Source organism: Alligator mississippiensis, chromosome 7 (assembly GCF_030867095.1).
Source record: "Alligator mississippiensis isolate rAllMis1 chromosome 7, rAllMis1, whole genome shotgun sequence".
Taxonomy (NCBI): domain Eukaryota; kingdom Metazoa; phylum Chordata; order Crocodylia; family Alligatoridae; genus Alligator; species Alligator mississippiensis.
This window is the reverse complement of record NC_081830.1, coordinates 2,826,628-2,840,876: the sequence shown is the minus strand read 5'-3', so window position 1 is coordinate 2,840,876 and position 14,249 is coordinate 2,826,628. Positions and strand designations below refer to the sequence as shown.

General features: G+C 41.7%; 2 protein-coding genes across 2 annotated transcripts; both read right to left on the bottom strand.

Annotated features, from left to right (window-relative positions):
• Window positions 1-2,427: 2,427 nt before the first annotated feature.
• LOC132251493 (olfactory receptor 10A7-like) lies at window positions 2,428-3,432 on the bottom strand. The gene has a single exon (XM_059731324.1). It carries the CDS (start codon window positions 3,430-3,432, stop codon window positions 2,428-2,430), a length of 1,005 nt encoding a protein of 334 aa, XP_059587307.1.
• An 8,553-nt stretch (window positions 3,433-11,985) lies between these two features.
• Window positions 11,986-12,981, bottom strand: LOC132251492 (olfactory receptor 8A1-like). Its single transcript, XM_059731323.1, has one exon. It carries the CDS (start codon window positions 12,979-12,981, stop codon window positions 11,986-11,988), a length of 996 nt encoding a protein of 331 aa, XP_059587306.1.
• Between the last annotated feature and the right edge of the window lie 1,268 nt (window positions 12,982-14,249).

The following is a 14,249-nucleotide window of genomic DNA, read 5'->3' as shown; positions in this document are numbered from 1 at the left end:
TTCATGGACATTGGCACAACAGAAGAATCACCTGGTAAAAATAGGAAAAGTAAAGGCACACAGCCGGGAAACATTGTCTGAGTCAATTTTTAATAACCAACATGATGAAGCTGCAAAAAAAGGGCCCAACACTGGACCCAAATGGCAAATTCCAGGAATAGAAAGGTTTTCCCTGTGACAAAGTAGATGCCACCAGCTTGATCCTCTTGGTCTGAATGGCTTGCAAAATCAAGCTTGAAGTATTATCAAATAAGGTCAAAAAGAAAATTGTGGTCAATGGCATATATGGCAGGAATCATCTGGCCTAGTTCTCACCAGAAAAGGAGAAAATGCTCCTGTATGGGTAGCCTCATGCATTGTACAAATTGATTTAGCCTTTGCATATGGAGGGAGATACCTGCTCACTGATATAGTCATCAGTCCTGTAGAAGCAGCAGGCTGGTGGACTTGGATGAGCAGGGATCTTCAAAATTACATGCAAAATGGTCTTGCATGTGTCACAAGTAATCCTAATCATAAAATCATCAAGGGTCCATTAAGGCATCAAAGAATAGAAAGACTGGGTGAGCCCTAGACTGGGCTTTCAGCTCACCCCTTCTGAAGACAGCACCTGAGCTGGGAAGGTAGAGGTGCAGGGCTAGGGGAGAGTGGCTGCAGACATGCAGCTACTCGAAACCGGAGCTCGATCCCTTGGACCCAACAGCCAAAGTCTGTTTGAGTGGATGGGAATGCTGTAACTCACGGTGCTTCTTGAAAAGTGCCATGAGTTAAAGAAAGGAACTGCACCTCTGTCACTGCCCACGGTTCTCTGGTCTGTGTTAAGGAGACGGTCAGATATGATGACCATAAAGGTCTCTTAATGCCTCAAAATGTGTAAAATGAAGAATAACAAAAATGAAACATATTTCTCGTAGGTTATCATCACCATCAACATCATCAACATCATCATCATCTAAGAAATCATGATATAAACTAAGGGTGTGCGAAGCTACGGTTGCCAATTCTATTCAGAGAAGATTTGGCCCTATTTGGAGGCCGAATCACCAAATCTAAATCAAATCAGTAGGCCAAAAAAGACCTCCGAATCAATTTGGAACAGATTCAGAAAAAGATTGGAGTTTCAGAAGGCAGTCTTTCAGGCAAACAGAAACTGAGAAGATGAACGGGGAGCAGGGTGGGGGAAAAACTGACATCTGTAGCTGGCCAGTGACTATGCTCTTTCCCTTGCTCCCCTTCCAGTCACAGTGCTCTGGAGGAGGGACGTATAAACAGCACGTAAGCTTCTGTCTGCAGCCTTTCTGCCATGTTGGTCTGAGATTTCCCAGTTGGTCTAATAAAAAGTATCATTTTGGAAACAAGAGTTCTAGTCTTCTTGTCTCAGACTAATATGGCTACCAAGTACACCCCTGAAACATGGAAGATGACAAATTTTAGCTGATTTTGGATTTATAACTTCATTGCAGAACAACAAGAAAGATTTTTTTACCCCCTTGCCTGCTTTCTGACACCTCCAGGGAAGGAATTCTACCTGATCTACACATCAGAGAGCTACTCAGCACAGCTCACAAAGACACTCTCATGGACCCAGAGGGACAGCCTTCCTTCTTCAGCCCTCCCTGTGCAAAAATGAAGTTTATTTCCTACCTATGGGGGCTTTTTACCATCTTGTACCATCTATACTTTTTCCCAGAGCCTAAGAAAGAGACTTTGATCCCGAAAGCTTGCAAAAAAGGACAATTTTCTTGAGCTTTCCCAGTTGGTCTAATATAAGGTATCATTTTGGAACCAAGAGTTCTAGTTTTTTGTATGTAAACTGCCTTAACACACATGTAGACGCAGTAATGTGCACTAACACTGTGTATGTTGACTAATTTTGTACTAACTTTAGTCCCAAGTGGGTCCACACACCGTATTAATGCGCCTTAGTGCATGCATGTGTAGATGCCTGCCTAAATTGCCTTAATGAGCATTAGGCAAATGCACATTAAATTTAGGCACGTGTAAAAGCACATTTAGACATGCCCTGTTAGGAGTAAATAAAAACACAACAAAACAAAACAAAACAAAAAAACAGTATATCAACCATATAAAATCCTCTGCTCACTTGCGCACAAAATATGGCAACAGATAGAAGTCTTAAACACCTGTCAGTATTTTAGGGTAGTATTTTCAAGGGATTTATGGATTCTATGCACGTTAATATTCAATGAAATTGTTGTGTTTAATCCCTTAAAGCAGTTTGAAAACCCTCGCACCAAGTGGCTTTCCAAAGGTTTGTTGGCAGTCCAAGAATACAGTGCAATATTTTGAACACACAGGGACTCCTATGAAAATCTCAACCTAGTTTCACAGATTCTTTCAGTCCCCATTTTCCCCTTGAAATTAGCCAGAAGGGTTCATCTTCCAGAACCTGCTACAGTGAGTTAGTTAAAGAGGCTGGTTAATATCCATCTCATTAAATGTTATGAACGGAAATCTTGTGAAACCATATATTTTACTAAGGGCTCTTCTGAGGGCTTCTTTCACCTCTTTGTTTCTCAGGCTGTAGATGAGTGGGTTGAGCATGGGGGTGAGGACAGTGTAAAACACTGAAAACACTTTTCGCAAGCTCTTTGAAAGGTAGGTTTTTGGAACCACATAAACAAGGAACAGAGTCCCATAAAAGGTTGTAACGATGACAAGGTGAGAGGAGCAAGTAGAAAATGCCTTTTGCCTTCCAGTTGTGGAAGGGATTCTCAGGATGGTACTTATGATGGAAGCATAGGACGTGAGGGTTAGCAAAAATGGGATCAGTGATGCAATTGAAGACTGTGTGAAAATCACCAGTTCTAGAAGTCCAGTGTCATTACAAGAGAGTTTCACTATGGGTGAAAAATCACAAAAGAAATGGTCGATTTCATTGGAGGTACAAAACTGCAGCTTAGACATTAAAATGATTACTATGGTGGTGCTCAGTAAGCCAGCTGTCCAGGAATAAGCTGCTAGCTGGGTGCAAACCCTGCCATTCATAATAACGGCATAACGGAGTGGATTGCATATTGCTAAATACCGATCGTAAGACATCACTGCCAGCAGGAAGCATTCTGTTGCTCCTAAGACACCAAAGCAATAAAACTGTGAGAAGCAATCTCTGATAGAAATGGTTCTGTCCCCACTCAAGAGGCTGGTCAGCAACCTGGGCAGGATGGTGGAGCTGTAGCAGGTCTCCAAGCACGACAAGTTCCCCAGGAAAAAGTACATGGGAGTGTGAAGGTGCTGATCAACCACAACTAGCGTAACAATGAGGATATTCCCAGAGACGGTCACCAGGTAAACCAGTAGAAACATCAGGAAGAGGGGCACTTGCATTTCAGAGATGTTCCCGAATCCCAGGAGGATGAATTCCATGATGGAGGATTGATTACTCCATCCTATGTGTGCAACTGATTGCATCTAAGAAAGGTACAGAAAAACAGACATTTTGATTGGAGGTCAATAATTTTAACATGGAATGCAATTCAATTTGTATCTAAGTGGAAATTAAACTTTGCTATGCAGCTTGTGGAACAGAACGCTGAATGGAAGTGTCATAGATTTACCTCTGGTGTTGTGCAAAAATCCACCCACTTAATCCATGTTCCGTTTTCAAAATTCATCCCAGCCTCCCAAGTTACTTGATATTAGGACTATTGCAATGTGATATGTGAGGTGACAGATGAAAATAACCCTGGGTTTACACATATATATGACCATGTATTTATATCATTATTTTATCTACCATGATCTTGACTAGGGCTAACTAAAAATTACTTATCAAAGCATTTTAATGGAAAAATTGATTTCAGATTACATTATATTTAAAAAAAACCCTGTTTTCTCTTTCCTTCAAAAAATCTCTCTCTCTCTCTGAAAAAGCCTTTTCTTGTCTTTTGGTATTATTTGCTTATTTCTTTTCTCTTGTCACAATTTTGCAATGTTTTTTGCAATTTTGCAAAATTTTTTGCAATTTTGCTGATTTTTTTCAGTCTTACATAAGTGTTTTGGTTTTGGGTTTTTTTGGAGAAAAAAGACAACCTATTTGAAGCCTCATATATCAAAAAAGAACTGTTTTAGGCTTGCACTGCTGAAAGAAAAAATATTTTAATATCTACAGTCATATCAAATCAAAAAAAAATCTAGTCCATTTTTCAGTACTTCGATTATTTATATAAAAAGGAAATACATATTAGGTGATAGATTTCTACCATGTGCACCTTAATAGAGTAATTGCTTTTCAGATTCATAGCAAGTATTTTAGAAATGAGTATAACTAACTGTGCACATGCCTTTCCCTTTCCAAAATTCACAGAGGTTATTGCTTTCAAAGATGATACCTGAACTGAACACCATGAAGTACAAACATGTTGGATTATGCTGGTGTGACATACACTCCCCTTTGTTTACTACATTGCCTTCATGCTCTCGCACTGAAAATGAAGTACTAAAAATGTTGTGTGATTTTCTCACACTGATTTTCTCCATGGGATTTTCTCACACTGACAATCAAGTACTGTTGATCTATCAATCTATGTACAGCAATTTTAATATGGTGAGCACCTTAATGCTACCTAATCTACTTGCCCTAATGAAATTGTGAAAGAGTAAAGTAATACATTTTGATAAACATTCCAGTCAAACCATCCAAATGACTTTTCATGGGAATGGGAGCATATATGTCCCCTATCTTACACCTTGTAGAAAGGAACCCAATAATGGAGGGAGTCTTCTTTCGAGTAGGTATATTTCTACCTTATTGCACCAGAAATTGTATTTGCACTCAATTGGAAAAAGCATCTAAGGACCATAAATGTTTAAATAATTTAATGCATGGGCTAGTTTAACATAAAGGTTTTCATCATGTGCTGTTCTGGCTTCACTTACCCCAGTTTTCCCCTAGCCAATTAAAAAAAGGGAAAGAGAGAAGTGATAAATGGAAAAGAAACCCACAGCTGAAAAAGAATGAAGAAAATTTGGGGACAGGCTTCTTGGAATCATTATCTTTTTACCAAACCTTAATTTGTGTGTGGGGGGGGGGGGGGGGAAATGGAATGAATATGCCTTCAGAGTAATAAAACCCTCTACATGGGCAGTGTGAAAAGCTAAAACTTATGCATTTTTTTCTAAATATGAATATCATGAATTTAGCAAGAATTCTTGGTGGTGATATATTCCCTTGGAGAAACTGTAAATATATAACTCACAAGGATTCTTGCCTCACACTTATGTCCTGGACCATCACAGCAACATCATCACATCATCACCTTAACACTACCAATATTCATAGATTCATAGATTCATTCATAGATGTTAGGGTCGGAAGGGACCTCAATAGATCATTGAGTCCAACCCCCAATATATGATGAATTGATAGTAAAAGGTAACAAAGAAGTATTTACCTCACTCAAAGTTTGCATTGCAGCCATCTCCTCTCAATTCAGCATCATATGCACCTGGACAGAGTCCAGCAGACTGTTTTCTATACCTGATTCTTTCATCGACCTTGCATCTGTAAGGGAGGAGATCAATACACATCTGGCTGACTGCCAGAGTTATAGCTTCTTGCTTTTATCCAGTATCAATATCACTAGGTTTGTATTCATGTTTATCCTGATTCACTATCTGCTCTCTATGCAAGCAAACAGCATGCTCTTTAACACTTCTGCTGCTGAATCCATGAAATGCAAGTGAATGTGGCTGGTGTATTTATTTCCTCCATGGAACAAACAAGTGTGCTAATATGATGAAACTGCTAAATTCCATAGTGTTAATCTCTACGAAATGGCCTCAAAGAATACAAAACATCTAAAACAAGAAAACAAATGTAGATCTAACCTCAGAAGACAGCTAATTGGGAAACAAACCCTTTGAATATCAGAGGAAAAGACAGGGAAAGTTCAAACCTTCAAGGAGTTGTTGCTTGTGCTAGAAATAATGCCCTTGTGACAGATTAGGATAAGTGCCTGGGTCAGTGTGCTTTAAACTAGCTTCACTGGGGGATGGGGCCGTAGGGGGAAATGATGACATTTCCCAGCCAAGACAGGTGATGAGCACAAGAAGTATCCAGGTAAGTGGCAGGGGTCCAGACAGTCCTGGGATCAAAGGGGGCGGGGGTGCATGCACCCAAAGGAGGCCTTAAATGCCTATACATTAATACTCGTAGTATAGGGAACAAGCAGGAGGAACTTGCCCTCCTGCTAGCTAACAGAAACCCAGACCTAGTGGGGCTCACTGAAACGTGGTGGGATTCAACCCATGACTGGGCAATAAACATCAAGGGCTGCAGACTGTACAGGCGGGATAGAACAGGGAAGGAAAGGTGCAGGTGTGGTGCTGTACATCAAGGAACAATACCCGTCCTCAACAAACAGCACTGGGTCAGAGGACGGGCAGACTGAAGTGCTCTGGGTTAGAATACAAGGGAATTAGGGGGAAAGGGACTTAACGGTAGGGGTCTACTACAAACCACCCAACCAGGGGAAGAGTTGAACCGGAAATTCTCCGGTCACCTCGCGGAGGCAGTTAAGTCAAGGGTCATCATGGGTGACCTAAACTATCCGGACATCTGCTGGAAGGAGCAGTCAGCCAGGTCTGACTGCTCACGTAAGTTCCTAGTCGAGATACAGGACCTCCATCTAGCCCAGGAAGTGCATGGTTCCACCAGGGCAAATACCTTGCTAGACCTGGTCCTGGCCACGGGCAATGACTTGGTGAGGGGACTGTGGGTGCTCGACCACCTGGGTGATAGCGATCATCGCCTGCTGGGATTTACCATCCAGTGCAGGGTGTCAAAGGCCTGCAGCATGGCAGCAGCTCTTGACTTCATAAGGGCCAATTTCAATGAGTTAATGAGATTAGTGATGGAGGCACTGAAGTCCCAGAGGGGAGGGGAGTTGGGAGTCCAAGCTGAGTGGTTATTCCTTAAGAAGACGATCCTCTGAGCCCAAAGGGTGACAGTCCCAATGCAAATCAAAGTCGGCAACAGTGCTCAAAAGCCCCCATGGCTCACCAAAGGCATTCAGGAACATCTGGAAGCTAAAAAGGAGGCATACACCCAGTGGAAGGGAGAGGCCATCACCAAGGAGGATTATACCTCCATTGCTCAAGACTGTAGGCGGGGCTGTTAGGAAGGATAAGGCAGACACAGAATTTGGACTAGTGACCCAGATCAAAGACAACAAGAAGTCCTTTTTTAAATACATAGGGAGTAAAAAGGCCCCAGATAACCTGGGGCTCCTGCAGGACACGCTTGGCAATCTGGTGGTCGCACCAGACAATAGAGCTGACCTCTTTAACAAATTCTTTGCCTCCATATTTCTGAGAAGGGACTGGGACATCCCCCCACCAGGATCCCGAACAAACTCAGGAGAGGCACAGCCGGGCTCAGGGTCAGAGAGGACCTAGTCAGGGAACTTCTGGTGGGACTGGACATGTTCAAATCAGTAGGTCGAGATGATCTCCACCCAAGAGTGCTGAGGGAACTGGCAGAGGCCATTGTGGGATCCTGGGCACAGCTCTACAAGCACTCATGCTGCTCTGGCAAGGTGACAGAGGACTGGAAAAGGGCCAATGTGGTCCCCATTTTCAAAGAAGGGAGAAAGGGAACTATAGGCCCATTAGTCTTACCTCAGTCCTGGAGAAGCTCTTGGAAAAAATTATCCAAGAACACATCTATGAGGGACCAGCAAGGGAGATTATGCTTAGGGCAACCAACATGGGTTCATTAGAGGCAGGTCCTGTCAGACCAACCTGGTTGACTTCTATGACAAGGTCACAAAATCCTTGGACGCAGGTGTTGCGGTGGACGTAGTCTTTCTGGACTTTAGAAAGGCCTTCGACACTGTATCTCACCCCATTCTCATTAAAAAATTAGACAACTGTGGTGTTGATGCCTACACAGTTAGATGGGTCACAAATTGGTTGGAGGGCTGCACCCAGAGAGTGGTGGTGGATGGGTAATTATTGCCCCGGAGGGATGTGGGCAGTGGGGTTCCCCAGGGCTCGGTCCTTGGGCCCGCACTGTTCAACATCTTCATCAGAGACTTGGACGAGGGGGTGAAAAGTACCTTGTTCAAGTCTGCGGATGACACTAAGATGCGGGGAGTAGTAGGCATGTTAGAAGGGAGGGACAGGCTGCAACTAGATCTGGACAGGTTACAGGGGTGGGCGGATGAGAACAGGATGGGTTTCAACACTGACAAGTGCAGGGTGCTGCACCTGGGGAGGAAGAACCAGCAGCACACCTACAGGTGGGGAACTCCCTTCTCATCAGTGCAGAGGCAGAAAAGGATCTTGGAGTCATTATTGATTCCAAGATGAACATGGGCCGGCAATGTGGGGACATAGTCAGGAAGGCCAACTGCACCTTGTCATGCATCCACAGATGCGTCACAAGCAAGTCCAAGGAGGTGGTCCTCTCCCTCTATGCAACATTGGTCAGGCGGCAGTTGGAGCGCTGCGTCCAGTTCGGGGTGCCGCACTTCAGGAGGGATGCAGACACCATGGAGAGGGTCCAGAGGAGGCCACTCGCATGATCGGGGGGAGCAGGGCAGGCCCTATGAGGAGAGGCTACGGGACCTGTACCTGTTTAGCCTCCACAAGAGAAGGCTGAGAAGGGATCTGGTGGCCACCTATAAACTTACCAAGGGAGACCAGTGGGGAATGGGAGAGTCCCTGTTCCCCTGAGCACTACCAGGAGTAACTAGGAATAACAGCCATAAGTTGACTGAGAGTCAATAAGTTGACTGAGAGAAGCCTCCTTTTGAAGACCCTCAGGGTAGGAGTGAGCACCACTTCCCTTGGAAGATTAATTAGTTGGAATTAATTAATTAATTAGTTGGAAGATAATCACCTAGCCAGGGTCATTTGACCCCAGCACTCTTTCCTGCCCATGGCAGGGGGTCGGACTTGATGATCTGCTCAGGTCCCTTCCGACCCTACCAACTATGAATCTATAAAGCATTTAGTGCTTCACCTCACAATATATTGTTAGTTAGCTTAGGGAATATGGGAGTGAAATAACAGTCATAAAATGAAGGAGTTGGCTGAATGCGAGACAAGTACACATTGAAAGTGGTGTTAAAGGATTGAGGAGAATTTACTAGTGTTATTCCTCAGGGATCAGTCTTGTGATGCACCCCTTCTAATATTTTCATTCATAACCTTAGTTTTTCAGAAATGGCCAGGTAGCCCATAACTAGCTGTTGCCAGTAACAAGGAGGAACAGAATATGAAACAAGAATAAATATATAACCTTATGGGATGAAATAGAAATGACACAAACTTTAATAATTTAGAGATTAAAATCTTATAGACAGGGCCAGATTCTAGTCCATTTTTAGATGTGTAAGTGAACAGAGGTGACTGTCCAATCCTATTCCATCCCCAAAAGCTTTTTGGGTCTTTCTTCTCCTCCTCACTGTTTTCTGCGACTTAGGCTGGAAATAAAGATGGTTGCTGGTTACAAAAAGCATTCATTAAAGGATTTCCAGGGAGAGGGAGGGAAGTGTTAGTTTCACTTTTCCAAACAATGGCAAAAACTCATTTTAGACTATTGTATACAACTTCTTGTCATTGATGTTTTTCTTTTGTTTTTTAAAATTAAACTGGAGTAGGTATTTGGTTTAGTAAGGTATTAAAGACATCACAAACTTAGGTCTTGAAAAGGGGCATTAAATACCTTGACTTGTTTAGTTAAAATGTCAGTAGGCTGGAAAGAGATATGATGATTATGATGAAATATATCCACCTGGCAACTACCAGGGAGGAAGGAAAGCTATATAAGTCAAAGGTAAATTTTGATACAAGATCAAGTAGTTTGAAAATGGAACCAATCACATCCCAAGGGTTTTTTTACTATTAAAACAATTAAGCTTTTCAATGGTTTTCTAAACTAGACCTCGAATCACTTTAAAATTGAGCTTGACACATTCATAGAAGGGGCACTATGATAGGATACAAGTGCTCATGGAGTGTGTGATGTGTGTAACAGGATTTGGTATTTGACTTAATAGGGTAGAAGGTAACTTTACCTTCATGTGGCAGGTGTCTGGTAGTAGCATGCTTCAGAGATTTACCTGGTCACCTGTATGAAGCATTGAACATGTTTCCCCTGAAATCCCCCCTTAAATGTGTTATTTGGCTTCTGCTCTACGGATTCCCTCTCCCACACTTGGCCTTTCCCTGAAGCATTGGGCATTACTATAATTAGAGCTGGGAGCTGTCCAGTGTGTGTATTTAGAAACCCATCAGGTCTTGCTCACATATCCAGTATCAAACTGATCAGCCGATTTGGGGTCAGCATGAAACTTTTGCCCCAGAACAGACCAGAACGGACCATGAGTTCATTTGCATTTCTCTGTAGCATGCCACATAGGTTGTCTCCTTGGTTTATCCTAACAAATGCCCTGCCTTTACAATTTATCCCTTTTCTCTAACAACAACTGGGTGATGCAAACTCTTATAGATTGGCTCCCGGTATGGAGAAAATGAGAGTGTAATACATCTGATGGAAAGCCAATGATCCATCTCAATACACATGGACACTGGCACAACAGTGGAATCACCTGGTAAAATAAGGAAAAATAAAGGCTCACAATCAGGGAACATTTTCTGAGCCAAGTTTTAACAATTGAGTTGATGAAGCTGAAAATAAAGCTGCCAAAATTGAACCCAAAGGGCAAATGCTAGGCAAAAAAAAAAAGGTTTTCCCTGTGACAGAGAAGATGGCTCTTGATTCTTATGATAGGATTGGCTTGCGGAATCAAGCTTTGAGTATTGCCAAATTAGGTCAAAAAGGAAATTGCAGTCAATGGCATATATGGCAGGGACCTTCTGGCCTAGATCTAACCAGAAAAGGAGAAGATACTCTTATGTGGGTAGTCCTGGGCATTGTACAGATAGAATTAGTAGCCTCAGCCCATGAAGGGGGATACCCGAGCACTGATACATCCATCATTTTTGTAGAAGCAGCAGTTTGGTAAACTTCGATGAGGAGGGCTTCTGATAATTATGTGCAAAATGGTCTTCCATGGGTTTCAAGTAATCCTGGTTATGATCCTGATTCCAGGGCCCATTAAGGCATGAGAGAATAAAAGGAACATCAGTGCAGGCTAGCAAACCCCAGACCAGGCTCCTCCCAGTCCTTTTCCACCTGCCCATTCTCCAGGTGGCATTAGAGCTGGGAAGGCAGGGCTAGGAGAGAGTGGATGCAGACACACAGGTACTCCAAACTGTAGCTCGATCCACCAGCCCCCTGCACCCAACAGTCAATGTCTCTTTGGGTAGAGGAGCACCCTGTAACTCATGGCGCTTCTTGAGACGCTGCACTTCTGTCAGCACCCACGGTTCTCCAGTCTGTGTTAAAAAGTAGTTTGGACTAGATTAACATAAAGGTCTCTTTATGCCTCAAAATATGTGAAATGAAGAAGAACAAAAATGAAACCTATTTCATGCAGGCTATTGTCATTTAAGAAAGCATAATATAAATCGACATGCAGCTTGCCCTGGGTAGTATGCCTTTCAAATAAGATCTCTGATTGGGCCGCTGTTTAATTTCAAGCACCACGCTTTAAGAAGTTAAGAAAAAAGGCACAAGAACCAAAAAAAACCCCAAAATCAGTTTATCAACTATATAGAACCCTCTGCCCACCCATCAGGTGCCTGATTGTCAGGTCTTGCTCACACATCCAGTATCAAACTGATCAGCAGATTTAGCATCAGCATGAAAATTTTGCCTCAGGACAGACCATCAGTGTTTAATGCCCTTAAAGCGCTTTGAAAACCCTGCATTAAGCGGCTTTCCAAAGGTTTGTTGGCAGTCCAAGAATACAGTGAATTATTTTAAACACTCACGGGATCCTATGAAAATTTCAGCTTGATTTCATAGATTCATTGAGTCCCTTTTTTTCTGTTGTAATTAGCCAAAAGCTGACTCTTCCAAAACCTGCTACAGTGAGTCAGTTAAAGACACTAGTTCATATCCCTCTGGTTAAATTTTATGAATGGAAATCTTGCAAAACCATATATTTTATTGAGAGCTCTTCTCAGGGCTTTGTTCACCTCTTTGTTTCTAAGGCTGTAGACGAGTGGGTTGAGCATGGGGGTCAGGACAGTGTAAAAGACCGAGAACACTTTGTGTAAGCTCTTTGAAACATAGTCTGTTGGAACCAAATAGACAATAAACAGGGTCCCATAATAGGTTGCAACAATGACAAGGTGAGAGGAGCAGGTAGAGAAGGCCTTTTGCCTCCCAGATGTGGAACTGATTCTCAAGATAGTGCTTATGATGCAAGCATAGGATGTCAGGGTTAGCAAAAATGGGATCAGTGAAGATATTGAAGACAGTGTGATGACCAAAAATTCTACAAGTTTGGTGTCAGTACATGAGAGTTTCACTATGGGTGAGAAATCACAAAAGAAATGGTCGATTTCATTGGCGCTACAAAACTTTAGTTCTGACATTAAAATGATTACTGTGGTGCTGCCCAGAAAGCCACCTGTCCAACAATAAGCTGCTAGCCGGGTGCAAACCCTGCCATTCATAATAACGGCATAACGGAGTGGATTGCATATTGCTAAATACCGATCGCAAGACATCACTGCCAGCAGGTAGCATTCTGTTGCTACTAGATCACCAAAGCAATAAAACTGTGAGAAGCAATCTCTGACAGAAATGGTTTTGTCCCCACTCAAGAGGCTGGCCAGCATCCTGGGCAGGATGATGGAGCTGTAGCAGGTCTCCAAGCATGACAAGTTCCCCAGGAAAAAGTACATGGGAGTGTGAAGGTGCTGATCCACCATAACTAGTGTAACAATGAGGATATTCCCAGAGATGGTCACAAGATAAATCAGTAGAAACATCAGGAAGAGAGGGATTTGCATTTCAGAGAGATTCCCAAATCCCAGAAGGATGAATTCCGTGATGGACGTTTGATTACTCCATCCTATGTGTGCAACTGACTGCATCTAAGAAGGTACAGAAAAAAAAGTAAATTTAATTGGAGGGCAATAGCTTTAACCTAGAATGCAATTCAATTTGTATCTAAATAGAAATTAATAAACTGTACTATGCAGGTTGTACAACAGAACGCTGAATGGAACGGTTGTAAGTTTAACTCTGGTGCTATCCAAAACTTCTCTTACCCAATCCATATTCTGTTTTTAAGTTTCAACCCAGCCTTCCAATTTACTTAATATTAAGATGACGCAATGTGATATATGAGGTGACAGATGAAAATAACCTTTGTCTATAGGACCATAGAACCAGGCACTAATATAGTTTTTTTTTATTGGCCATGCTCTTGACTAGGGATGACTGAGAAGTATTTATCAAAGCATTTTAATTGGAAAATTAGATTTCAGATTACATTATATTTTCCAGAAAATATGCTCTTTCTAGAGAAAAAGAAATATTTATCATTACACATAGATCTATAGATATAGATCTATGTCTATACACACACACACACACACACACACACACACAGACTAAGAGAGAGAGAGAAAAAAAACCATATAGTTGTTTCAGACATTATAGATAGATAGGTTTAGATCTATATCATTATATATGTAGATCTCTTTCTGTCTTTTGGTCTTTTTTGCTTAGTTTTTTTCTTTTCCCACAATTTTGCACCTGAAATTTTTCAATCTTATATCAATTTTTATTAAGTTGCTGGAACTAAAAAGTCTTCCAATTATTTTGTTTGTTTGTTTCTGGAACAAAAGGGCAACTGAATCTATAGCTTCTTATATCAGAAAATAAGTGTGTTAGGATTGCATTGCTGGAAGAAAAAAAGTATTTGAAAACCCATATTTAAATAAAATTAAAATAGAACTTTTTTTTCAACATTTGATTTTTTACATGAAAAGGAAAGATATGTTAGGTGACATATTTCTACATCATGCCTATTAACAGAGTAATTCCTTCTCAATTTAATAGGAAGCATTTTAGAGGTGAGCATAAATGACCATGTGTGTGCCTGTCCCTGTCCAAAACTCACACAGGATTGAGACCTGGAATGAATACCATGAAGTGCAAATATGCTTGATGGTACTGAAGTGATGTATGCTCCCCTTTCTTTCATTGTCTTCATGCTCTTGCACTGAAAATCAAGGTCTAAAAAAATGCTGTCTATAAATCTCTGTACAGCAATTTTAATATGCAACTTTATGGTACCTAATTTATTTTCTTTCCAAACTGAAATCATAAAAGTAATACATTTTGATAAACATTC

Coding starts and splice junctions, on each gene's coding strand:
- LOC132251493 (XM_059731324.1), bottom strand. CDS start 3,432: ATGCAATCAGTTGCACACATAGGATGGAGTAATCAATCCTCCATCATG.
- LOC132251492 (XM_059731323.1), bottom strand. CDS start 12,981: ATGCAGTCAGTTGCACACATAGGATGGAGTAATCAAACGTCCATCACG.